Source organism: Mobula birostris, chromosome 22, assembly GCF_030028105.1.
Source record: "Mobula birostris isolate sMobBir1 chromosome 22, sMobBir1.hap1, whole genome shotgun sequence".
Taxonomy (NCBI): domain Eukaryota; kingdom Metazoa; phylum Chordata; class Chondrichthyes; order Myliobatiformes; family Myliobatidae; genus Mobula; species Mobula birostris.
This window is the reverse complement of record NC_092391.1, coordinates 55971325-55998994: the sequence shown is the minus strand read 5'-3', so window position 1 is coordinate 55998994 and position 27670 is coordinate 55971325. Positions and strand designations below refer to the sequence as shown.

Here is a 27670-nt window from a genome sequence, read left to right as displayed (position 1 = left end):
TGTACCTGGGGTGAAGGCCATGTGTCAGTCTGCCATCACCGTGAAGGCAGAAGAAAAGGAAAGGCAGGATCAAGTGGTGGATCAAATGGGGGCTTCTGATGACGCCATCCCCCAAGTTTATTGTAACCTGACTGCTCTGAAGACAAATCAGCAGCCGGAATTGAGTTCTGGGGAAGATCAAAAAGTGAGGCTCTCCCAACTCCTGCCGGGAGACCGAGTCCTCATAAGGAATTTGGGGCTACCTGGAAAGCACAAGTTGGCTGACCGCTGGGCGGCCACACCCTATGTGGTGGAGAGTCAGATGCCAAACTTACCAGTTTTCCGGGTGAAACCAGAGGATGGGAATGGGCATGTCAAGATTCTCCATCGGAACCACCTGCTGCCCCTGGGACAAGAGGTGCAGGTAGACCCAGAGCTCAACTTGGAGCCTACACCTAGTAAGAGGACTCTGCGAAAATGCGGGGCGACTGCAGGGCCCACAGTGGGTGAGGTTAGGCTGACTCCCACCCCTGAGAGGGATACTGATTCGGAGGATGAGGACCTGGATGTGTGGTATATGCTGCCTTTCGCTAACTCCCCAGTGACTAAGGAAGAGACTCCCGACCCTTCTCCCGCTGAATCAGGTGAAGCAGGGGGGCGGGGAGCTATCTGTGGGCAGCCTGGGTTACAGCAGGACCTTGAAAGAGAGAAAGCGGGACCTGGACATGGGACAGAGGGCTCCGAGTTGCAGGGGGGCACAAGTGACAGGTCAGGAGAGGCCTTGCCAGGTAGAGAAGTATCCCCAGTAGCGTCTGAGCCTGAAGAGTTAGGTGAGGAGGTACGGAGGTCTCCAGAGAATTAGGAGACCACCAGATAGGTTGGCCTATGTAGTGCCAGGGGAACAGGGTGTGATCTTTACCGTTTTGGAGAGCTATGTCACTGCCTTTTGCACCTGGATTGGGCTTTGTGTTTTGTAGGAAGGGTTGGCAAATTATCTCAATGTCATAAGGACATGACTAAATTTGGTGGGGAGAGAGTGTAACGCACTGTAATGGCTTCTCTGTAATGTTCACTGCTGAAGTAACGGTTTCTCTGTAGCAGCAATGTTTGGGTTATGGCTGGAGATAACAGGACTATGGTATGCATGTTCGCCAATCAGGATTTTGTTGCTCTGTCTTGTGAATCTGCAACAGTTGATTTTGCGGGTTTTTGCCAGAGAGAGAGAGATGAGGAGAGAAGATGCAAATGGACGGGGTGGACTCGGAGTGAGGGTCCAAAGGCAGCGACGATCGAAGGTCGATGGTGAACAATTGGCTTATCAGTGAACTCCAACTTTGCGCACAGACTGTTTAATAATATTGGGCCCTTTTTCTTCTTTTATTTCATTTCTCTACTAACCATATAGTCAAAATAAGAGTTATAAAGTTTAATCATTTAATCGCATATTGTGTACGGTTTGTTATTTCTGGGTACTGATTTGTAGATAGATAAATATACTTTATTGATCCCAAGGGAAATTGGGTTTCGTTACAGCCGCACCAACCAAGAATAGAGCATAAATATAGCAATACAAAAACCACAAACAATCAAACAACAAAATGCAAACTATGCCAGGTGGAAAGTAAGTCCAGGACCAGGCTATTGGCTCAGGATGTCTGACCCTCCACGGGAGGAGCTGCAAAGTTCGATGGCCACAGGCAGGAACAACCTCCCTGATTTGTAACAGGGGACACATCGCGCAGCGTCAACCCAAACGAGATTTCTTAAGTTTGGCCAGGCTGGGGGTTATCACCCCCTATATTAAGCCGCTAGGCGAAGCAAGAGTTACAAGTGCAATACATAAAATTACTATAGTAGTATGCAAAATTCAAAGGCACCCTAGACTTCTGCTCAGTAGTGTATTTATTTAGAGATAACAGTGAGGAAAAGGCCCTTTTCCCCTTCAAGCTGCATCACCCAGCAACTCCTAACAATTCCAATTTAACCCTAGCCTAATCACAGGACAACTAAAAATGACCAATTGACCTACTAACCAGTACATCTTTGGACTGTAGGAAAAAACCGGAGCACCCAGAGAAAACCCACATATTCGATGGGAAGGACGTACAGAGACTCCTTAGACAGCATGCTGGTATTTAACTCCGATGCTGAACTGCAATAGCGTCATGCTAACTGCTATGCTACTTTAATGCCAACTTTGTCTCTAACTCTCTCTGAATAGTGTGGAGAGCTGGGTGGTTTCACAGTTTTTTTGATATTATTGTGGACATACAATATATTACCCACAATGATAATTGGACATTGATAATCAGATTCAGATTTATTTATCACATGTACATCGAAACCTACAGTGAAACTTGTGTTAGCAACTAACACACCCAAAGATGTGTTGGAGACAGCCTGTAAGATAATCCCTCCATTCTTCTGACCACTACCCAGTTTGGAGGTGGGATAAAGAGAGGTCATCCTAGATCAATGGACGACCCAGAGTGTGAGATAAAGATCTGGTTCCATTCACCAGGTCACCTAGAACCTCTTCATTCACAGGGATTCAAAGATTTCCAGACAAGAGCTGACACTTACTGTTCTTCTGTGGGAGGGAGGGGTTAGATTGATCTTCCAGTAGGTACAGGGTCAGAACAACATTATGGACCGAAGTACTGTGCTATACTGTTCTATGTTCTTGTTTATTTATTTTGAGATACAAAGTGGAATAGATCCCTCCTGTCCTTCGAGTTGCACTGCCCAGGAACCCCTGACAATTCCGATTTAACCCTAACCTAATCACTGGACCATTTACAATGACCAATTAACCTACCACTATGTTTTTGGACTGAAGGAGGACACCAGAGCACTTGAAGAAAATCCATGCGTTCCTCAGGAAGGACGTACAGAGACTTCTTACAGAGGACGCCAGTCATGAACTCTGAACTCTAATGCCCTGAGCTGTAATAGTGTTGCACTAACCAATAAGCTATCATGCACCAAGTTTTACTGACAGAACTGCCACAATAATAAAACAATTCCAACACGTATATTGAGATAGTGAAAACTTCAGCTTGAAGGCCATTTAGGCAGATCGCTTCAACTGCAGTATCACACCATGCACAATGTAGAGCAGATCACAGTATGTGTCAGTTCATGTGTCAGATGCTGGAAATCTTGACCAACACACACAAAGCGCTGAATTCAGGTTACTGGAACACTAAGGCAGTGGAAATATTAGCTGCATCACCTCTCACTATCCATCAGTGTATTAAATTTCTCAATCAATTTGTACTGAATACAAGAGGTGGGATGTTATGTTGAAGTTATATAAGATGGTGGTGAGGCTTAATTTGGAGTATTGTGTGCAGTTTTGGTCACTTACCTACAGGAAAGATATAAGTAAACTTGTTAGTGTACAGAGAAAATTTATAAGGATGTATTTGGGACTGAAGGATCTGAGTTATAAGGAAAGATTGAATAGGTTGGGACTTTATTCCTTGGAATGTAGAAGATTGAGAGATTTGATAAAGGTATACAAAATTATGAGGGGCATAGACGGTAAATGCAAACAGGTTTTTTCTACTGAGGTTGGGTGGAACTGCAACTAGAAGTCATGGGTTAAGGGTGAAAAGTTTAAGGCAAACATGAGGGGAAACTTCTTCACTCAGAGGGTGGTGAGAGCTGCCAGTGCAAGTGGTACATAGTCATAGTCATACTTTATTGATCACGGGGGAAATTGGTTTTCGTTAGTTACACCATAAATAATAAATAGTAATAGAACCATAAATAGTTAAATAGTAATATGTAAATTATGCCAGTAAATTATGAAATAAGTCCAGGACCAGCCTATTGGCTCAGGGTGTCTGACCCTCCAAGGGAGGAGTTGTAAAGTCTGATGGCCACAGGCAGGAATGACTTCCTATGACGCTCTATGCTGCATCTCGGTGGAATGAGTCTCTGGCTGAATGTACTCCTGTGCCCACCCAGTACATTATGTAATGGATGGGAGACATTGACCAAGATGGCATGCAACTTAGACAGCACCCTCTTTTCAGACACCACCATCAGAGAGTCCAGTTCCATCCCCACAACATCACTGGCCTTACCAATGAGTTTGTTGATTCTGTTGGTGTCTGCTACCCTCAGCCTGCTGCCCCAGCACACAACTTCAAACATGATAGCACTGGCCACCACAGACTCGTAGAACATCCTCAGCATCGTCCCGCAGATATTAAAGGACCTCAGTCTCCTCAGGAAATAGAGACGGCTCTGACCCTTCTTGTAGACAGCCTCAGTGTTCTTTGACCAGTCCAGTTTATTGTCAATTCGTATCCCCAGGTATTTGTAATCCTCCACCATGTCCACCCTGACCCCCTGGATGGAAACAGGGGTCACCGGTACCTTAGCTCTCCTCAGGTCTACCACCAGCTCCTTAGTCTTTTTCACATTAAGCTGCAGATAATTCTGCTCACACCATGTGACAAAGTTTCCTACCGTAGCCCTGTACTCAGCCTCATCTCATGTGAGCTCAATTTCAATGTTTAAGAAGTATGGATAGGTACATTGATGGTAGGGGTACGGAGAGCTATGGTCCGGGTGGAAGATGATGGGAATAGCAGCTTAAATGGTTTCGGCATGGACTAGATGGGCTGAAGAGCCTGTTTCCGAGCTGTACTTTTCTATGACTCGAATTTGAACAAGTGAACGTTACTTTAGATGCAGCTAGATGAAATGACTTACATTTGCCAAAAAACTGGTTATTAATTACCTGCTGTTCCTTTCTGGGGCTGCCCAATAGCCATGCTAATTCCAGCCACAGTAACAGGAAGGGTTGTCACACCCGAAGACACTACCGCTGTGGGGACAGACACAACTGGTGGCTTTGTCAGGGTGACTTGCGCAGTCGGTGTCGGCTGTGCCTGAATTTGCCCTTGTGCTTGAAGCTGTGATGTGGAAACTCTGGCCTGGGGAAGGCAAGAGAAAGATGAAAAAAAAATTTCACAGAGGAAGCCACACAATGCCCAGCAACACTAAATCAAAATCAGAATCAGGTTTAAAATCACTGGCATATGTTGAGAAATCTGTTGCTTTGCAGCAGCAGTGCATTGCAATACGCAAAACCATAAGATACAGAATTAGGTCATTCAGCCTATTGAGTTTGCTCTACCATTCCATCATGGCTGACGCCGGATACCACTCAGCCCCATACACCTGCTTTCTTGCCATATCCTTTGATGCCCTGACCAATCAGGAAACGATCAACTTCCACTTTAACTATATACATGGACTTGGTTTCTATCGCAGTCTGTGACAGAACATTCCACAGATTTACTACTCTCTGGCTAAAAAAATTCCTCCTTACCTCTGTTCTAAAGGGTCACCCCTCAATTTTGAGGCTGTGCCCTCTAGTTCTGGATACCCGCACCATATGAAACATCCTCGCCACATCCACCCTATCTAGTCCTTTCAGCATGCAGTAGATTTCAATGAGATTCCCCTGCATTCTTCTAAATTCCAGTGAGTACAGGCTCAAAGCTGTCAAACGCACCTCACGTTAACCCCTTCATTCCTGGAACCATCCTCTGGATTCCCTCCAATGACAACATATCTTTTCTGAGATATGGGCCCAAAACTGTTGACAATACTCCAAGTGTGTTCTGACAAGCATTTTATAAAGGCTCAGCATTATCTCCTTGCTTTTATGTTCTATTCCCCTTGAAATAAATGCCAACATTGCATTTGCCTTCTTTATCACAGACTCAACTTGTAAATATAAATTACAATAATAAAAATACATAAAAGATTAAAATGAATAAGTAGTGCAAAAAGAGAGCAATAAAAAAGTGAAATTGTGTTCATGGGTTCATTGACCATTCTAATGGTGGAGGGAAGAAGCTGTTCCTGAACCGTTGAGTGTCTTCAAGCTCCTGTACCTCCTCCTTGATGATAGCAATGAGAAGACGGCATGTCCTAGGTGATAGGGCCCTTAATAATGGATGCTGATTTCCTAAGGCATCGTTTTTTGAAGGCGTGCCCCCCAACTCTACCGAGCACCTAGAGATGTGTCATTAAAAGATAGACAACTGGACTTCCTTTCACTTTGAGCATTTTTAGCTCAGCTTTGCTGCAAATTTTACAATCAGCAAGAAAATACAGCACTCAGTACAATCAGTTGTGCCGGTGTTGGATTACAGGTTACAGTGGTGCTAGAAAGTTTGTGAACCCTGTAGAATTTCCTCTATTTCTGCATAAATGCGACCTCAAATGTGATCAGATTCTTCACGCAAGTCCTAAAACTAGGTAAAGAGAACCTAATTAAATAAATCGCAGAAAAAACATTATACATGTTCATTTATTTACTGAGAAAAATGATCCAATATCGCATGTATTTGTTGGAAGAAGTATGTGAACCTCTGAGGCAATGCTTTCTACAAAAGCTATTTGGAGACAGGTGTTCTAATCAATAAGGTGAGACTGGAGGTGAACGTTGAAGAGGTGCCCTGTCCTATAAAAAAGACACAGGAAGTCAGGTTACTGACAGAGCCTGTTCTTCTCAAGAAAGATCTGTTTATGAGCACCATGCCTCAATCAAAACAACTTTCAGAAGACCATAGAAGAAGAATTGCAGAGATGCATGAAGCTGGAAAAGGCTACAAAATCATTTCTAAAGACCCGAATGTTCATCAGCCCACAGTAAGAGAAATTGTCTATAAATGGAGGAAACTCAGAAACTCTACTCTCCCATGAATGGGTGTCCTGCAAAGATCACACCAAGAGTACAATGTGCAAAGCTGAGGAAGGTGAAGAAGAACCCAAGAATAATGGTAAAAAACCTGCAGAAACCTCCAGAACTCGTTAAAGTCTCTGTTCATGTGTCCACTATAAGAAAAACACTGAACAAGAATGGTGTTCATGGAAGGACACCACAGAGGAAACCGCTGCTCTCCAAAAACAAAACATTGCTGCATGTGTCAAGTTTGCAAGAGACCATCTGAATGTTCTACAACTCTTCTGAGACAATGCTCTGTGGACAGATGAAACACAAGTTGAACTCTTTGGCAGAAATGCACATTGCTATGTTTGGAGGAAAAAAGGCACTGCACACCAACACCAAAACCTCATTCCAATTGTGAAGCATGGCGAAAGGAGCACCATGGGTTGGGCCTGCTTTACAGCCTCAGGAACTGGACAACTTTCAATTGTTGAAGGAACAATGAATTCAAAATTGTATCAAGACATTTTACAGGTGAATGTCAGAGTAGCAATCCATCACCTGAAACTTAATAGAAGTTGAATAATAAACAACACAATGATCCAAAATACAAGAGTAAATCAATAACAGAATGGATTAAAAAGAAGAAAATATGTGTTTTGGGATGGCCAGTTCAAAGTCCAGATGCTAATGCTATAGAAATGTTGTGGAAAGACCTGAAGCAAGCAGATCATGCAAGGAAGCCCACCAATATCCTAGAGTTGAAGCAGTTTTGTAAGGAGGAATGGCCTAAAATTCCTCCAAGATTATGTGTAGGACTGATCAAGAGTTATCAGAATAATTTGCTCAAAGTTATTGCTGTACAAGTGGATCAAACCAGTTACTGAAAGCAATGGTTCACATACTTTTTCCAACAAATACATGTAATACTGGATCAATTTTCTTAATAAATAAACAAGTATAATGCTTTTTTGTGTTATTTATTTAATTAGATTCTCTTTATCTAGTTTTAGGACTTGCACAAAGAATTGATCACATTTTAGGTCATATTTATGAAGAAATGGAGAAAATTCTACAGGGTTCGCAAACTTTCTAGCACCACTGTAGCCCTTATTACAAAATCAACTTACTGAATAAATTGGTGTTTCCCACACCCTCCACTCTCCCTTCCCCCTTCCCATTCTCAGTCCACAACAAAGACCCATATCAGAATTAGGTTTATCTTTACTCACGCCTGACATGAATTTTTTTTTCAGCAGCAGGAGCAGTACAGTGCAATACGTAAAATTACTAGAGTTTTGTGCAAAAGTCTTAGGCACCTTAGTGATATATAATAAATAAAATAACAAACATCCTGACATAAGTTATTGATAATAAGCCTGATTCTGATCAGAAGCTCAAATTCACTGTCTCGCTGCTCTCTTTGTTCAGTGGTTTGCTGTTCACAGTCCACATGCAGCCTTTTGAATGTAGTCAGTAATTTGAGAGTCCTAAAGCAGCAACATCAGTGAATGCAGTGGACACTCATATCTCATTACAAATATATCTCATTACAAAGACAATTAAATTTCAAATTCCTGGTGTCAACATTTCTGAGGATCTAACCTTGTCTGTGTACTGTGGAGAGCATTCTGACTGGCTGCATCACTGTCTGGTATGAGTGGACTACTGCACAGGATTGAAGTGAGCTGCAGAGTTGTAAACTTAGGCAGCTCCGTCATGGGCACTAATCTCTATAGTATCGAAGACATCTTCAAGGAGCGATGCCTCAAAAAGGTGGCATCCATCATTAAGGACTCCTACCGACCAACCTATGCCTTGTTCTTATTGCTACCATCAGGGAGGAGGTACAAGAGCCTGAAGAGACACAATTAACAATTTAGAAACAGCTTCTTTCCATCTGCCATCCGATTTCTGAATGGACATTGAACCCATGAACACAACAACCTCGATATTTTTTAAAATTTTTGTTTTCTCACTAATTTAACTATTTTATATATTCAGTGCAATTTACAGTTTTTTTCTCTATTATCATGTATTGCATTGTACAGCTGCTGTGACGTCAACTAATTTCATGACATATGCCGCTGATATTAAATCCGATTCTGATATTTGCATAGATAATTTACTGAAGTTCTTGCTGATGAAAATGGGTTAGTAGATGCTTCCACAGTCTGTTCAAATAGTGAACTACATTCACAGAAGAAACTTTTAAGGTGGGTATAACTTACAATGCGGGCGACTGGAAGATTGGTTACGGGACTGGTGAGGACAGCGCTCCTCTGCGTCACCTGAGCCAACTGCTGCTGTTTCTGTTTGAGTTTTAAGACATGATCCTAACAAATGAAATATACAAGTCAGATACATCCAAGAGTGTCCTAATGAATAATAAGAAATCCACATCCTCGACACAACAAAGGAAACGTAGCTCAGCTGGGCATTTCTGACTTAATACCGATCAATATTGGGGATAGTTGCGATGTCACTATTATTTGCAAGTGGAAATTAAAAATGTATACAGAACTAAATGTACATTATCTAAGATCCAGACAAGATGCTGTAGAAGTAACTAAGAAGAACTTTGAAGCAGAACTAACTACACTCAGATGTCCCAAAATAAGTTACAACTACACAAGCACTTTCCAAGGTACAGTCTCAAATACACAATTTGAGATGGAGCAGACAATTTGCGAACAATGTCAAACACTGAGCAAAGTACCAATAATAGTCAAATCAGAATAGAAAATACTGTCAACAATGCTTGTAGAGTGCGAAAGGGACACACACACACACACACACAGAGGGGGAGGGAGAGAGGGGCAGAGAGTGGAAGAGAAGTGGGGGCAAGGGGTAGAGCGTGAAGGGTAGAGCCAGAGCAGGAAGAGGAGGAGGGAAGGAGGAAGGGGGGGGAGAGAGGGGGGGGAAGAGAGAGAGAGAGAGAGAGAGAGAGAGAGAGAGAGAGAGAGAGAGAGCGAGAGAAAGAGGGAACACACAAAACCATTGCTGTTTCATTAGTTTTAATGAAATACTGACTACTCCTCTCTTCACAGATGGTAGCTGACTTGTGGGATGTTTTTCCACTTTTATTTCAGAATCTCATTATCAATAGGGTTTTTGCAAGCGAGTTCTTCAAGGAAACTGACTTGAGGGATAAACATTGCCAGAAAGTTGGATGAGGAAGAAGTCCATGTTTATTTACTGGACAACCTAATTAGAAGGCAGATGGAGCTTGATTCATGGTGAACCTGAAAGATGGCACTCCATGCTGGAGTAGTGTCCCTTCAGTCCAGGGAGTAACATCCTGGGCTTTTTTTTTAAACTCTGAAGACTGAACAAGAAACCTTAACCTTCTGATACTGAGGCAAGAATGTTACCCACTGATGACTAAATACCAGTCACATAGTCATCTGCAATTCCTTCTCCTTCTAGGACAACCAACACGCCTCTCTCACACAAGTGCGGTATAAGACTCTTTCTCAAATATAGTACACACAAGAGATTCTGCAGATGCTGGAAATTCAGTGCAACACATACAAAATGCTGGAGGTACTCAGCAGGTCAGGCTGCATCTATGGAAATGAATAAACAGTCGACATTTCAGGCCAAGAGGCAGAGGTCTTTCATCAAGTCCTGATGAAGGGTCTCAGCCCAAAATGTCGACTGTTTATTCATTTCCATAGATCTGCCTGACCTGCTGAGTACCTCCAGCATTTTGTGTGTGTTTCTCATATATAGTTCTGGCTTTAATCTTACCGGCACTTTTTGGACTCCCTTCAGCTGTGCTGAGGGTTGAGACTGGGGCTGGATTTGCTGGACTTGCACGGGAGCAGTCTGTGGCTGTCTGAAGAGCTGAATCTGTGCTTGAGGAATGGGTTTTCCTGTGGTCAGCTGGATGCCTGTGGCTGAAGATGAAAATGGATGAACAAATCATCAAGTTGAGCTGATGACGATCTCAGGTGTCTGAGAGCTTTATTAAAGTAGCCAGAGGTAACACACAAAGCCAAACTGTTGGCTTAAATGCCAGTCCTTAAGTTAACCTTTAAAGAAAGACCAGAATCAGGTTTAATATCATTGGTGTACCATATGTCGTGGAACTTTTTTTTTTGGCAGCGCTACATTGCAATATGGATCCTTAACGTTGCGTGTCAGGGGAGGCAGTGGGAATAAGCTCCCATTACTTATTAAATGGTCCCAACGGTGCGCATCTCAAAAAGCCTCTGACAACCAAGTCCAGCTCCTGGCCTTCACGTGTGGCTTAGTCACTAAACTTGGCAGAACCATTTCTAATGACAGAAGGGGCAAATGTGGGTTACTGGTGCCTTAAAACCAGTCGCTTAGGGCAGTTGGGCTCGTCAGCCATAGTTGGCAGCTCTTTGATGACAAGGTAAACTCTGACCTCAAACCCCTGCTTTCTTGTGGCTATACCCATCATGGGGAAGGTTTTGGGAGTAAACCACAAAGCAAAAATCCGGAGCTTGAGTCCTTAAGGTGGTCCTACGTTGAGTTCAATGCTGACTGGCAACTTCTGCAAAGCCGCTGGTACCAAAATGTATTGGTCTCTGCCATTCTTTTGGGTTCATCAGCTGCTGCGTGGAGAAGGGAGCCTGCTGCATGGGCAACAGCTTGCTCTCCATATTGCACTACCTTGGCTTGCATATCAAGACAGCTAGGATGCTACATCCTCTGCAGTTTGCCTACCAGGAGTACATTGGAGTCAACAATGCTGTCATCTACATGCTGAACACAGCCTACTCCCATTTGGATAAGCAGGGCAGCACTGTGAGGATCATGTTTGTTGTTTTCTCAAGTGCCTTGAATACCATACAACCCTCATTGTTGGGCGGGGGGGGGGGGGAAGCTCCATTCAATGCAGATTGGCACTTCCATTGTTATCCTGGATAATGGACAATCTGACCAGCAGACTACAGTTTATGCGGCTTCAGACCTGTATATCAGACATGGTCATAGGCAGCACTGAGACCCACAGGCGACTGTATTAGCTCCCTTCCTGTTTACCCTGTATACCTCGGACAACACAGTCATGTCACCCACAGAAATTTTCTGATGACTCAGCAATAGTTGGGTATATAAAGGGAGGACAGGAGGATGAGTACAGGGCCCCGGTGGAGGATTTTGTCAAATGCTGCAAGCTGAATCATCTGCAGTCCAACATCAGTGAGACAAAGGAGACGGAATTCAGGAAGTCTAAGCCTGCACTGCTCCCTGTTACTATTGATGGTGAGGACATGGATATGGTGAAGACCTACAAGTACCTGGATGAAAGATGAATGCAGCACTAACACAGAGGCTGTGTACAAGAAGGGCCAGAGTCACCTCTACTTCCTGAGGAGACTGAGGTCATTTGAAGTATGCAGGCCTCTTCTTTACATGTTCTACTAGTCTGTTGTCGCCAGTACAATCTTCTATGAGTTGGTATGCTGGAGCTGGCTCTGTTATAGGAGTCAAATTAGACACACTGGACCCTACAGAAAATCCTGGCAATTCTGGACAATGTTTCTCACCCTCTTCATGCCACCTTGGTTGAACAGAGGAGCACTTTCAGTAACAGACTAAGCCAACTGTGCTGCTCCAAAGAGTGCCATACAAGGTCACTCTTACCCTCGGCCAGTAGTCTCTATAATGAGTCAACCTATAGCTGGGGAAGTGGTGACCCCCTCCTGTTAGACTGTCTGAGGTAACTTATTTTCATTCTTTCTTACTTCTCTTCTAATATTTGTATATCTGTGCACTTGTAATGCTACTGTGACACTGTAATTTCCTTTGGGATCAATAAAGTATCTAACTATCTACCCATGGTCGACCCTGGCCAATGGAGGTCTTATATTGAAATACATAATTTTAAAAGATTATAATTATAATAAGAAATTACAATAAATTTCAAAAAATTGTGAGGTAGTGTTCAGAAATCTGATGGCAGAGGGGAAGAAGGTATTCCTGAAAGGTTGAAAGTGTGCCTTCAGGCTCCTGTACCTTCTCCCTGATGGTAGCAATGAGAAGAGGTTATGTCCTGGGTGATGGGAGTCCTTAATGACAGAAGGGAGAGGGGAGGGAGCGGGAAGCACCAGAGACATTCTGTAATGATCAATAAACCAACTGCTTGGAATCAAATGACCTTGCATGGTGTCTCGGTGTAGAGTGAGTTTGCACCAGAGCCAACCCCCCCACACTCGCACTCCTCTGCCACCTGTCCCACACCCCTTCTGCGGTGCTCCACCCTCGCCATTCTCACATCCTTTGCTCCTGCCAGCTTTACAAACTCGTGCTCTGCTCCACATTGACAAATACAGTACTGTGCCAAAGTCTTCAGCACCCTAGTTATATATACAGGAGTATATCTATCTAAGATATAATCCTGTATATATCGAGATTCAGCGGGGGGGGCGGGCGTCCGGCACTTGGCCGGGGGACCACAGTCGAGTGGTCGGCGACTTGGGCCAGCTCCCCCACCAGACTTAGTCTGGTGAGGAGGGTGCGAGGACACCCAGCAGGACTAAACAAAAACAAGACCTGACAAAGAGCAGATGAGCTCCTTGTGAGCCAACAGCCATCTTCCATGGAAGAGATTAAAGCCTCACCACGTATCTACGAATCGTATGCTATGCACCTAGTTAGAAGAGATATGATGAACTTGGAAGCAGCACCGTGTGCCTGGACCTGCTCAAGGCCTCTGCCTAAGGAAGGGCTGAGCTTGAAGATGCCGCTGCGGCTGGAGGCCGACACAGCCTCGGGCTTGAGTTCGGCAGGGGTGGTGGGTGGTGCCAAGGTGGCCAGCGAGAACAAACTGGAGGAGAGGCTGTACTCAGTGCTGTCGCAAGATGGAAGAAGATGGAGGTGCATAGCCGCCAACCTCAGATTCGGGACCACACCCACTGACTGACTGATATCTATCTAAGACTTTTGCACAGTACTGTATGTCAGCGTTAATAAATCTGATTCTGATTCACTAAATACCTATTGTACAGTGCAAGTATACTACCTGTGGAGAACACAATGTGACTTTGAGAACTACTAGAAAGATACAGCTAGAAATCCTAAATCAGGACTTCTTTTTGACTTGGACACAGGGAACAACACACCCGGAATTGTGAAGGCGCAGAAACCGCCCTACCTGGGGTGACCTGTGTGACGAGCGACCTGGTCTGGCTCTGCACTGGAGTCAAGTTGGTGGACACCACTGCGGCTGTGGCTGTAACCGGGGCCATTGCAGCTCGGACACCCTGGTTGGTTGCTATGGCTACAACCTCTGTGGTAGCCGCAGACGTGGCTACTGTCCTTTGTTGAGCATGTACGACTTGGGCGGTTGTACCTCCTGTGGACTGGAAAAGACAGAAACATTGATGATGAAAAGAAAAGTTGACTACAATTGTATGAAGCATTTCACGAGATGTTTATATTAATTTGCAGTAAGGAAAAGTAGATATAGTGGAGCTGTATAATGGACGGCCAATCAGAGAGTCATTAAAAATTAAGCACAGAAACAGGCCCTTCAGCCCACCTGGTCCGTGCTGAATGGCTTTAGAAGCACACTCCCATCAACCTGCACTGGGACCATAGCCCTCCATACTCCTCCCCACGTATCCATCCAAACTTCTCTGAAACATTGAAATCCAGCTCGCATGCACCACTTACGCCGGCAGCTCATTCCACACTCTCACAACCCTCTGAGTGAAGAAGTTTCCCCTCATGTTCCCCTTAAACTTTTCCACCTTTCACCCTTAACTCAAGACCTCGAGTTACAGTCGCACCCAACCTGGCTTAGACAGAAGAAGAGATGCCGTAGAATGCCACTTGAAGGAGAGTCCCCTTAGCAAAAAATGCTTTGCGCAGATGAATGGCTCCAAGGAGGAAGCACAATACTCCTGAGAAAGAGAGCCAGTTTGCTTAAGATTGCCTTCCAGGGGAGTTTGAAGATGTGGTGGGTGCTTTCAAACAGACCTGGGATCCAGCGTGTGAGTAAGAGACACACCCCGAGTACTCCAGTATGAACTCCAACAGTTATGTGCATATAGGACTGGTTTAACCGTACTGCGTCCTTTTCTTTTTCCTACTAATTGTTTGATAAAGCTGAAATTGGTAAATATACTTCCTTTATAATTTTATGTGGTGTGCCATCTGTTATTTCTTGGCAACTGATAATTGCATATGGGCAGAATTGACACAGTATTTGCTCAAATCAAGGTTTCTTTAATCGGTACAACATGAAGTTCTTGGTTGGTTGAACCCCAAATCATACCAACCCTAGCCATATATCGTTTGTGAAAGGTGACCTTCTCACCGCTGAGTCATATGACTGTTAGCCAAGTTAGCTATCAAGCCAAGTTTGCATACGAGCCCGGTGAGAGGGTTACAAGCTAAACTTGGGAATAATCTGAAAGATTGGCCCAGGACAGAGGATTCTGGCCTGTTGTTGGCAGCCTTTGCCCCAGTAGACAATAGGTGCAGGAGTAGGCCACTCAGCCCTTCGAGCCAGCACAACCATTAACTGTGATCATGGCTGATCACCCACAATCAGTACCCTTTTCCTTCCTTCTCCCCATATCCCTTCACTCTGCTATCTTTAAGAGCTTTATCTAACTCTTTTTTGAAAGAATCCAGAGAATTGGCCTCCACTGCCTTCTGAGGCAGAGCATTCCACAGAAACATAACCCTCGGTGTGAAAAAGTTTTTCTTCAACTCCGTTCTAAATTGTCTACCCCTTATTCTTAAACTGTGGCCTCTGGTTCTGGACTCCCCCAACATCGGGAACATGTTTCCTGCTTCTAGCGTGTCCAATCCCTTAATAACTTTATATGTTTCAATCAGATCCCCTCTCATCCTTCTAAATTCCAGTGAATACAGTAGGGGCGATTTATTTATATACAGCAGGAAATAGGCCCTTCCGGCCCTTCAAGTTGCACAAATTTAACGCTAACATAATCACAGGACAATTTACAATGACCAATTAACCTACTGACCGGTACTTCTTTGGACTGTGGGAGGAAACTGGAGCACTGATTCTGATCTGGGTCTCTATTAATGGAGGGAGGAGAAGATGGTGACGCGACGCAGCGCGCACGGCCGTTCCGAATGATATCGTATCTGTGAAGTAGGATGCCGTGCACAATCCTGATTTGATGGAGACAGACGTGAAGAAGCATGGAGGAACATCTGGAGAAACTTCTGAAATGCCTGCTTTGCTGCCGCTGCTACTGTGCGATTGAGAATCTCCGGAGGGAAGGTCCCAAATCCTCGGCCTTGCCTATTGCCTGTTGCCGGGGCCAGGGTGGAAGCACTCGGTGCATCGGTGTCGGAGACTTGGGAGTTTTCGGACGGACTCGGAGTCGGATGCTTCTGGGATGCTGCATCGGCAAGTTTGCGGCACTGGAGGTTTACCATCTGCGTGAGATGATGGGACTTTCGGGAGACTTTGAGACTTTACCGTGCCTATGGTCTATTCTTATCAAATTACAGTATTGCTTTGCAGTGTTGTAACTATATGTAATAATTTTGTGGTTTTTGTCAGTTTTTCATCTTGGTTTGTCGTGTGTTTCTGTGATATCATTCTGGAAAAACATTGTATCATTTCTTAATGCATGCATTACTAAATGACAATAAATGAGGACTGCGTGTCCTCATAATCTAAATCTATTATAGACTGAGTGGAAAGAGGGCAGCGAGAGGGGAATCATGGTTGGGAAAAAGGGAAGGGAGAGGGAGAGGGGAGGGAGTGGGAAGCACCAGAGAATGAACAATAAGCCAACTGCTTGGAATCAAGTGATCTTGCCTGGTGTCTCAGGGCTGGTTGTGCCATCCCCCTGCCCCTGCCACTCTTTCTCTGCCACCCCCCCCACCACCCCCCCACAGTGTTCCACCCTCGTCATTCCCAATGCTCCTGTCAGATATACAAATCCACTCTCCATTCCACGTTGACAAAAACAGTACTCTGCAAAAGTCTTAGGCATTATATGTGCCTAAAACTTTTGCACAGTACTGTAAAATTAGAAATGTGACAAGATAAAGTGTTACATTTTCAGGAAGTGGGATATATTTAAAAGCTAAACTCTGGTAAATCGGTTTATTATCATCACGTAGACAGAGGTACAGAGGAAAAAAAATTGTCTTGTGTACTGTTCATACAAACTAGCCGTAGGCTATTCTAGAGAAGATAAACGAGTTGAAGCACTCACTGTGAGGGTTCCGGGAATAACCTGCTGTGCAAGCCGCTTGTTAATGGGTTGGAAGGTACTCTGCTGTACTCCTGCTGCTGTATTCACGATGACATTGCCTCCCACAGTGGCTGAAAAAACAAAATCATAAGAAGCGCTCAGAGTGGAGCTGTGCCAGGCTCCCCTCAGAACCCCACTACGAAACAATGACTTACCAGTCTGAATGTTTGTCGTACCAGGTGCTGTTTTGATAGTTCCAGCCTGCTTCGAAGTAGAACAGGAAACCGCCTTTAGTGAAATATCATTTAGTTCAGTAATACAACTCCACAAAGTCTTCTACTTGGGTAACATCCGGAAGGAGTTACACAAACCTGAAGTCCCGCACCTCCAGGTTCAAGAATAGCTACTTCCCTCCAACCATTCGGTTCTTGAACCAAGATGGCACCAGTGAACTTTTCTGATGTGATACAGGCTGCGAATAAAGCTTCTAAACATCCCTCTTCTAAATTACTCTTACTGCCATCTGCAGCCTGTAATTTCCCTTTAAGCAACGTACTTTTGAACCACCTTAATGAACTAGTGATTTCATGATTTTTTGAAGGACTTGGCAGATTTAACTCTCACCTTTAAGCAAATGGAGGGACATCACAATAGCTGAAAGAGGGAGGAAGGGAGGACTCCAAGCAGGCTGAAAAACCAAGCCATGGAAGTTCCTCTACCCAGCATTTTGTTAGCAAACATATAGTTGTTGGAGAAGAAGACTGAGGACCTAAGGGCAAGATTGCTGTATGGGACGGAAATGAAGAATTGCAACGTTCTGTGATTCACAGGAACATGGCTCACTCTGAACATGCCAGATTCAGTGATAGACCTGAGGGCTTCTTGATATACAGGATGGACCGAACTATTGATTCAACGAAGGCAAAAGGTTGGGGTGGGGGAGGGGGGTAGGGTCTGTGTTTCATAATAAATTCTGTGGTGGAATGGTCTTGGTCTTTTCACATTCTTGTTCCCCTGACGTGGAACACTTAACGATTAAGTTCCAACCATTCTACTTACCAAGAGAGTTCCCTTCCATGATCCTCACCACAGTTTACATACCACCAAAAGCTGGGCATAAGATATTGATTGCTGCCATCAAACAAGAAACAGCCCACCTCAAAGCATTTCCCATCATAGTCAGGGTCTTTAATCAGGTTTATTTGAAGAAATCTCTGCCCAGTTAATATATATGCATCTGTTAGTCTCGTGAGACCATGGATTTGCGCCTTGGAAGGTTTCCAGGGTGCAGGCCTGGGCAAAGTTGTATGAAAGACTAGCAGTTGCCCATGCTGCAAGTCTCCCCTCTCCATGCCACCGATGTTGTCCAAGGGAAGGGCACTAGGGCCAATACAGTTTGGCACCGGTGTCGTCGCAGAGCAATGTGTGGTTAAGTGCCTTGCTCAAGGAACAACACGCTGCCTCAGCTGAGGCTCGAACTAGCAACCTTCAGATCACTAGACCGACGCCTTAACCACTTGGCCTCGCGCAATTACTATGAGCATATAACCTGCAGCACCAGGGATCCCTACACTAGACCACTACTACACATGATAAGGAATGGCTAGACTGCATTTTGGGAAATTGAATCACTTGGCTGTCCTTCTTTGACTGGCATACATGCAGAGGCCGAAGAGCATGGATAAGAGATGGTCATGGGAGGCAGAAGAGTGGCTATGGGACTGTTTCGAGTCAGTGAACTGGGCCGTGTTGAAGGAGTCAGAGGATCTGAATGAATACACCACAGTTGTCAGGGACTTTATAAAATATGTTGTGGATGAGTGCGTTCCTACAAAATCATTCAGAGTCTTCCCCAACCAGCAGCTCTGGTTGAACCATGAGATCTGTAATCTGCCAAGGGTCAGATCAGTGGCATTCACTTCTGGTGAAATGATCTCCAGAAAGCCATCTCATGAGTGAAGTGGCAATTCCAGCCCAAACTTGAATCACTAAAAGATACTCAACAGCTGTGCAGGGTTTGAATGCTATTACCTCTTAAAAAAGTGAAACCAAGCGACATAGGTGACAACAGGGCTTCACTCCCTGATGAGCCTCCTATGCTCCCTTTGACCATCAAAACATGGAGGAATCTTCACGAACTTCCACAGCCCCCAAGGACTCTGTGACTTCAGTCTCGACATAACAGTATCCTTCAGCAGGGTGAACCCACGGAAAGCAATGGGCCCAGATGGAGTATCCGGTCAAGTACTAAAGAACTGTGCTGATCAACTGGCTGGTGTGTTCACTGATATCTTTAACCTCTCGCTTCAGCAGTCTGAGGTATCCAATTGCTACAAGCAGGCTTCAATCATACTGGTGCCTAAGAAGAACAACATGGTGGCCTGCCTCAATGAATATCGTCCAGTAGCACTTACATCCTCTGTGATGAAGTGCTTTGAAAAGCTGGAGGTGAAACATATGAACTCCTGTCTGAGAAGCGACTTGGATCCGTGCCAATTTGCCTAGTGGCACAGAAGATACGATTTCATTGGCTCTGCACTCAACCCTGGAACATCTGGACAGCAATAATGCATACATCAGGATGTTCTTCATCAACTACAGCTTGGCACTCAACACTATCATCACCTCAAAACCAATCAATAAGCTTCCAGACCTTGGCCTCGTGTACAACTGGATCCTCGATATCCTCACTTACAGATGCCAGTTAGTTCAGATTAGCCAAAATATCTCCTCCACAATCTATATCAGCACAGGTGCATCACAAAGCTGTGTGCTTAGACCATGCTCTACTCGCTTTACACTCACCATTGTGTGGCTAAGCACAGCTCCAATGCCATATTTAAGTTTGATTATGACACCACTGTCGTCAGCAGAATCAAAGCTGGTGACAAATTAGCATATAGGAGGAAGACTGAAAATCTGCTGAGTGGTGTCACAACAACTACCTTGCACCCACTGCTTCGGTTAGGGTTGCTGAGGCTCATTGGGCTGGAAAGGTTGTTTTGCGTTGTATTTCTAAATAAGTATACAGTAACAGGCCCTCCAGTCCACAATGTTGTCTCGAACTAATCACATTAGTAATCAAATGCCCAAGGAACTAATCCCCTCTGCCTACACATTTTCCACACATACATATATTGTATTTGCCTGCCACCTAGAGAAGAAAAAGTCAGAAATGTTTCTTACCAGCACTGCAGTGTTGGCCACGGTGGATGCAGCAGTCTGTACCGCAGCTTGAGACTGCTGAACGACTGCAGCCTGAGTCTGAGAGCTCTGCTGCTGTTGAACGGCCGTCTGGGAATTTTGCTGAGCTTGTTGCTGCTGTTGCTGCTGCTGCTGTGCCAGATGCTGAGCCCTCTGCTGCTCTGCTAAAGCCTTGGGAGTTTGTTGAAAGAAAGAGAAAAAGTAAACGCAATTAATATGTGAAAGAGAAAACAAATGCAAATTTAGAGCACCATTAAGATCCCTTCCAGGATGTACCAAAGCACTTTGCAAACAATGAAGTGCTTTGGAGTGTAATCACTCTTGTAACATTGAAAATCCACAATCAATTTGCATACAGCAAGCTCCCACAAACAAGTAATAATAATGTCAGTGCCGCCCTTCTGTAATTATAGAGCCAGCATTAAAATATCAGTAACGCTGCCATGGGAAATCAATCAATTAAGGCTCTCCTCTTCAAAACAGCACCTTGAAGGACTCTGCTTAATCTCTCATCTGGATAAAGTATAAGTAGACCATAAAACATAAGAGCAGAATTAGGCTATTTGGCCTATCGAGTCTGCTCTACCATTTCATCATGGCTGATCCATTTTCCCTCTCAGCCACAATTTCCTACCTTCTCCCCATATTCCTTCATGCCCTGACTAATCAAGAATCTATCAACTTCTGCCTTAAATATACCTGTGGCAATGTATTCCACAGATTCACCACTCTCTGGCTAAAGAAATTTCTCCTCATCTCCATTCTAAATGTACATTTCTCTATTCAGAAGCTGTGCCCTCTGGTCTTAGACTCCCCACCACAGGAAATATCCTCTCTAAATTTACTCTGTTGAGCCTTTCAACATTCAATAGGTTTCAAAGAGATCACCCCTCATTCTTCTCAGCTCCAAATCTTCCTCAACAGTGCAATGAAATGTTAAGGAAGAATGTTGTACTCAGTTCCCTGACTGGAACCACACACAAAGGCAAAAGAGTGGAAACTATAAAGAAATGTTCAGCATTGTCCCTTGTTTTGGCAAACTCTCAACCTTCCTTACTTGAAATAAATACAAATATAAATGCTGTGGGGAGAAAAAGGTAGAAAATGCCAGAGAAAATATTTCTTCTCACTGGTACCATTGGGAAGGAGGTACAGGAGCCTCAGAACCTGCATCACCAGCAGATTCAGGAACAGTTAATTACCTCTCAATCATCAGGCTCTTGAACCAGAGGGGTAACTTCACTCAACACTGAAATGTTCCCACAAACTATGGACTCCTCTCCCTTCCTCTTTCAATCAGAATCAGAACCCAGTTTAAGATCACCAGCACATGCTGTCTAATTTGTTCTTATGCAGCAGTCGTACACTGCAATATATAATAAAAAAACTGTAAATTACAGTAAGTATATACAGCACTGTGCAAAAATCTTAGACGCATACAAGTAGCTAGGGTACCCAAGACTTCTGCACAGTTCTATAGTAATTTTATGGATTGCACTGTACTTCTACTGCAAAAATAAAATCATGCCATTTGTGAGTGATGATAACCCTGATTCTGATACAGGTCTCTATTGTGGACTGAGAGTGGGAAGGGAGAGGAGAATAATGGTTGGGAAAAGGGAAAGGGAGATGGGAGGGAGCAGGAAGCACCAGACACATTCTGTAGTGGTAAAAGAAACAATTGTTTGTTCAAATGATCTTGCCTAATGTCTCAGAGCTGGGTGTGTCTGCATCCATACCACCCCCCCCCCACCCCGCCGCAACTCTGGCACTCCTTCTCTGCCATCCGTACCACACCCCTCCTGCAGCGCTCCACCTTCACCAGTCTCAACATCCTTTGCTCCCACCAGATTTACAAACTCTCTCTCCGCTCCATGTCAGTACTATGCCAAAGTCTTAGGCACCGTAGCTATGTATTTGTGCCAGAGACTTTTGCACAGTACTATTTTATTATATATATAATACACATTTATTACTGTGCAAAAGCCTCTGGCTTTTAAAAAAGTTTTTAAAAATATATTTTAAAAGTTAAATTAAATAACTAGTGCAAAAAGAAAAAAAGCAGTGAGGAAGTGTTCATCTCACTTTCTCGATATTTATTGCTTATTTATTATAATTATTTTTATTATAATAATTTTTTGTACTTGTACAGTTTATAGTCATTTGTACATTGGTTGTTTGTCCATATTTGTTTTGTGTGGATTTTCATTGATTCTACTGTGTTTCTTTGTATTTACTGTGAATGCCCACAAGAAAATGAATCTCAGGGTTGCATATAATGACATGTATGTACTTCGATAATAAATTTACTTTGGATTTTGAACTTTTTGAACTTTGAAAACACATTGTCAAGTTTCTTTGGTTGATATATAGTTACTATACATTGAATAGTCAACATATAACACAAGATGATTCCTTAGGGTTATTATGGGAGGGGGTGGGGGTGGTAATGGGATGAGTTCCCAATAGTTATTAAATGCTTCCAATGGTGTGCGTTGCCAAATAGCCTCTGACAACCAAGTTCAGTTCCTGGCCCTCACGTGTGGCTTAGCTACTAAGCACTGTGCAACTGTTTCTACTGTCAGGAGAAGGGGCAAATGCAGCTTACTGGGGCCTTAAAACCAGTCACTCCGGACAGATGGGGCTCACTAGCCATGTTGGCAGTGCATCTGGAAGGAAAAGTCTGATCTCAAACATCCACTGCTTTGTAGCTATACCCACAAATGGAGATGGCTTCAGGACTAAATCCAAAGGGGAAAATTCAGAGCTGGAGACCCTAAGGCTGTCCTATGTTGAGTTGAACTCTAATTGGAAATTCCTGCAATGCCGCTGATGTCAAACTGTACCAGTCTCTGCCATTCCTTTGAGTACATCAGATGTGTGGAGAGGGGGAGCTTGCTACATGGGCAACAGTTTGCTCTCCACATCGTACTGCCCAGGCTTGTGTATCTACACAGATAGGATGCAACATCCAAGGTTGACCCTGACCAACAGGCCATACCAACACAAGATATTTACAACAAGCCATCCAAACTCGAACCTAATTTCCTTGATTACACTCACATGGAGAAATTATTGATCAATTACAATAAAATCTGTGTTTAAAATTATGTTAATGCATGCAGGAAAATATACCAGGCAATAATTTTTTTTTTGTTTTTTTAGGCATCCGTTAGTCTCATAAGACCATAGATTTGCACCTTGGAAGGTTTCTGGGCAAGGTTGTATGGAAGACCAGCAGTTGCCCATGCTGCAAGTCTCCCCTCTCCATGCCACCGATGTTGTTCAAGGGAAGGGCATTAGGACCCATACAGCTTGGCACCGATGTCGTCACAGAGCAATGTGTGGTTAAGGGCCTTGCTCAAGGACACACACGCTGCCTCAAGCCAAGGCTCGAACTAGCGACCTTCAAATCACTAGATGAACGCCTTAACCACTTAAGCAACAGACATCAAAGTTGCTGGTGAACGCAGCAGGCCACGCAGCATCTCTAGGAAGGGGTACAGTCGACGTTTCAGGCCAAGACCCTTCGTCCTGACAAAGGGTCTCGGCCTGAAACGTCGACTGTACCTCTTCCTAGAGATGCTGCCTGGCCTGCTGCGTTCACCAGCAACTTTGATGTCTGTTGCTTGAATTTCCAGCATCTGCAGAAGTCCTGTGTTTGCCTTAACCACTTGGCCACTTGGCAATAATGTTAGTAGCAATTATCATCTCAAGAACATTACATATGGCTACAAGATCTAAAACTCTAGTGTAATCTGGACTGTGATATTTTAATGTTCCATAAAACTCAGAAACAAAATATCTACAATACCTAAATGTTCCTGAGCGATAATGGAACTAAAGACTGTTGGAAACTATTTTTTAAAAGTTTTTGATTATGTATTTATTTACTTTGCCATGTTGGTTCGCATTCACAGGACAATATGTCCTATATATGTGATTGTTTGTGTAAACACTAACCTTCTTCTCTTTTGCGATCCTTTCAGCTCTAAGTGAGGCAACCTGGATTGGCGGCAGAGGCTTGTCATAGCTGATTCCACTAAAAGAGTGAATGAATACGATATTACATATGCTCTCCAACATTCTGTTTTCTGCAGAATATAATCAAGTGGAATATCAAGCAAAGAAGTGGGTCATTTGGCTGAACCAATCCACCCCAATGTTATGCTCCAAACATTATCGTAAGACCACAAGGTATAGGAGCAGAATTAGGCCATTTGGCCCATTTAATCATAGTTGATCCATTTTCCCTCTCAGCCCCAATCTCTTGTCTTCTCCCAGTAACTCTTCAAGGCCGGACTAATCAAGAATCTATCAATCTCTGCCTGAAGTATACTCAATGACTTGGGTCTCCATATCTGCTTGTGGCAACGAGTTCCAAAGATTCAGCACTCTCATCTCTGTTCTAAGTAGATGTCCCTGAGGCTGTGTCCTTTGGTCTTAGACTCCCCCATCACAGGAAACATCCTCTCTATGTGCACTCTGTCAAGGCCTTTCACTATTCCATAGGTATCAATGGGATCCCCTCTCATTTTTCTGAGTTCAAATGAATACAGGCCCAGAGCCACCAAGCGCTCCTCATATTATTTCCCATACTTTCTCACCCAAATCTATCACTGTAGATCTTGTGTTGCTCTCTTCTTCACACACTTAGTCCACTTGAGTGTAAATGCCGGTCTAGTCTTTGGCCTGACTGCTACCTACAGTAATAAGTTGCACCCTTTCGCCTTGCTCTGCAGAAAGAAATTACATCTGAATTCAATGTTTGATTTTTAATCTTAGATTTATAGCCGCCAGCTTTGTTCTTAGAGAATTTTATTCAAGAGGAAATGATTCCTCTATTCAAGCCATTCCAGGGGGTTGAACTTCTCAGTTGTGTCACATTAAACTCAAAGCTTCATGACAAAGAAAAACTGAAGAAGCATCCAAACCTCTCGGCCAACACAGATGCGTGCTTTGGATTCTTCTGGAATGGATTCATTCCCAGCCTAAAAATGAATCAGAATCAGGTTTAAGATCACCAAAGTACGTCATGAAATTTGTTGTCTTTGCGGCAGCAGTACAATGCAATACATAATAATAGAAAAAACCATGAATTACTGTTAATATATACAGTTAGTAGCAATGAGAAGAGGGCATGTCCTGGGTGATGGAGGTCCTTAATAATGGATGCCGCCTTTTTGAGGCATCGCTCCTTGAAGATGTTCTAGATACTGGGGAAGCTAGAACCCATGATGGAGCTGACCGAGTTTACAACTCCCTATATCTTGTTTCCATCCCGTGCAGTAGCCACACCCCCGCCTCATACCGGATGGTGACGCAACCAGTTAGAATGCTCTCCATGCTACATCTGTAGAAATATGTGAGTGTTTTAAGTGACATACCAAATCTCCTCAAACTCTAAATGAAATATAGCCGCTGTTGTGCTTTATTTGTGGCTGCATTGACAGGTTAGGCTCAGGATAGATTCTCAGAAATATTGACACCCAAGAACTTGAAAATGCTCACTCTTAAACCACTAAAAATTACAAGGCTCAAACAGACAAACAACATAATGAGCAAAGTTGAGTGCGAGATTAAGTACGTGTTCTCACATATTTAAGTTTCTGTGCATTATTACATAAAAATCACCCCATAGTTAGATAATAAAATCTGTGGACAGAAAAGGCAGTGTGAGTGTATCCTCTTATGCACACTGCTTCAATCACAGTTCTAACAAAATTTTACTTACCTATTTACTTATTAAACTCTGTAGACAGAAGAAGCTACTGTGAGTGAGGTGGCCGAGGCTGTGGGCCTGCTCTGGCTGCTCTGGGCTTCGTGTCCGAAGGCTCACTAAATGCTGTTTGCTTACTTTTATTGTTTGCACGATTTGTTCCCCCCCCTTGCACATTTGGGTATTTGACAGTTTTTTTTGGGTTCTTTTGGGTTTCTTGATTTGTGGCTGCCTGTAAGGAGACGAATCTCAAGGCTGTATAACATACTTCATAATACTTTGATAATAAACGTACTTTGAAATATAAATTTTCTTCTACGCACACTGCTTCAATGATAAACCTAACCAATTTTTATCTATTTATTTATTAAAATCTGTGGACAGAGGAAGCTAGTATGCCAGAGAGAGACAGAGAACTTTGTAAGTCCGGTTCCCAAATCTTTTCCACCATTGGGTATTTCTTCACTTTAACTTTTAATTTTATTTGATTTTTATTATTTTTATTTACTTAGGTACAGCGCAGAACAGGCCCTTGTGGCCCTTTGAGCCACACCACAGATTTAACCCTAGCCTAATCATGGGATAATTTACAAAGACCAATTAACCTACTAACCGAATCAGAAACAAAAGAGAAAATCTTCAGATGCTGGAAATCCAAGCAACACACACAAAATGCTGGAGAAACTCAGCAGGTCAGGCAGCTTCTATGGAAAAGAGTACAGTCAACATTTTGGGCCAATACCGTTCAGCAGGATTGGAGGGAAAAAAAACCTACCAACCAATATGTCTTTGGACTGTGGGAGGAAACCCACGCATTCCACAGAGAGGACATACAGATTCCTTACACAGGATGCCAAGATTGAACTCCAAACTCTGAAGGCCCTACCTGTAATAGCATCATGCTAATTGCTACTCCTCTGTGACACCCAATTGCCTGTTGTCCATAAGACCATAAGATATAGGAAGAGATTAGGCCATTTAGCCCATTGAGTCTGCTCTGCCATTTCATCATGGTTGATCTATTTTCCCTCTCAGCCACAATCTCCTATCTTCTCCCTGTATCCCTTTATGCCCTGACTGATCAAGATTCTATCAACCTCAGCCTTAAATAGACCCAATGTCTTGGCCTCCACAACTGCCTGTGGTAACGTATTCCACAGATTCACCACTCTCCAGCTAAAAAAATTCCTCCTCATCTCTGTTCTAAATGGATGTCCCTCTACTCTGAGGCTATGCCCTCTGGTCTCAAGACTCCCCCACCATAGGAAACATCCTTCCCATATCCACTCTGTCAAGGCCTTTCAACATTCGAGAGGTTTCAAAGAGATCCTCCCCTCATTTTTCTGAATTTCCATGAGTAGAAGGCTAGAGCCATCAAATGCTTCTCTTACGACAATCCTGGAATCATTATGTCAGTTTTAAGTTGGTGTGCTGCTGACTCAACTTTGAAACGGATTGATCAAAATAACTAACGATCACCAGATCATGTGACTAGGGTGAAAGAGGATGAATCAGGGGACTTTTTCTTGCCTGGGAACTCATGCATTCAAAACACATGGTAGGATACTTACATAGGTTTGATTGGGGGACTTCTTTTCCCAGCTATAAGCTTTACAAGTTCAAAGTGGCTTGTGAACAGTTGTGTATGCATAACACTCTCATCCTGTGCATAGATTTGGCTGGTTCGCAACGGGCGACTATTCTTGTTCTTAAACAAAAACAAAACACAGAGGTCACTTTAGTTCTGTTTCACACTTTTTACAAGTGCATAAAGATCAAGCAATATGTTTGAAAAGGTAAATGTACCTTGTAAATGCTCTTAGTCTTTTTCTTTGGATTAGCGTCATAGATCAACTGCAAATGAAGAAAATGAAGAAAAGAGTTAACAATCTTTCCAGTAAG

The 27670-nt window shown here is 43.6% G+C and overlaps 1 protein-coding gene across 11 annotated transcripts in view; it reads right to left on the bottom strand.

Annotated features, from left to right (window-relative positions):
• ep400 (E1A binding protein p400) overlaps window positions 1-27670 on the bottom strand; it is a 244722-nt gene that overhangs the window by 17132 nt on the left and 199920 nt on the right. For 10 of the 11 annotated variants that reach the window (XM_072240806.1, XM_072240814.1, XM_072240809.1 and 7 more), the window contains 11 exons: window positions 27575-27622; window positions 27340-27476; window positions 24984-25040; window positions 24013-24091; window positions 20032-20220; window positions 17061-17109; window positions 16867-16976; window positions 13809-14016; window positions 10433-10581; window positions 8911-9015; window positions 4736-4931 (listed from right to left, as the gene is read on the bottom strand). In XM_072240806.1, coding sequence (XP_072096907.1) covers window positions 4736-4931; window positions 8911-9015; window positions 10433-10581; window positions 13809-14016; window positions 16867-16976; window positions 17061-17109; window positions 20032-20220; window positions 24013-24091; window positions 24984-25040; window positions 27340-27476; window positions 27575-27622 — 1327 coding nt within the window. The remainder of the gene's footprint in view (window positions 1-4735; window positions 4932-8910; window positions 9016-10432; window positions 10582-13808; window positions 14017-16866; window positions 16977-17060; window positions 17110-20031; window positions 20221-24012; window positions 24092-24983; window positions 25041-27339; window positions 27477-27574; window positions 27623-27670) is intronic. The other variant, XM_072240808.1, reaches the window with a different exon arrangement.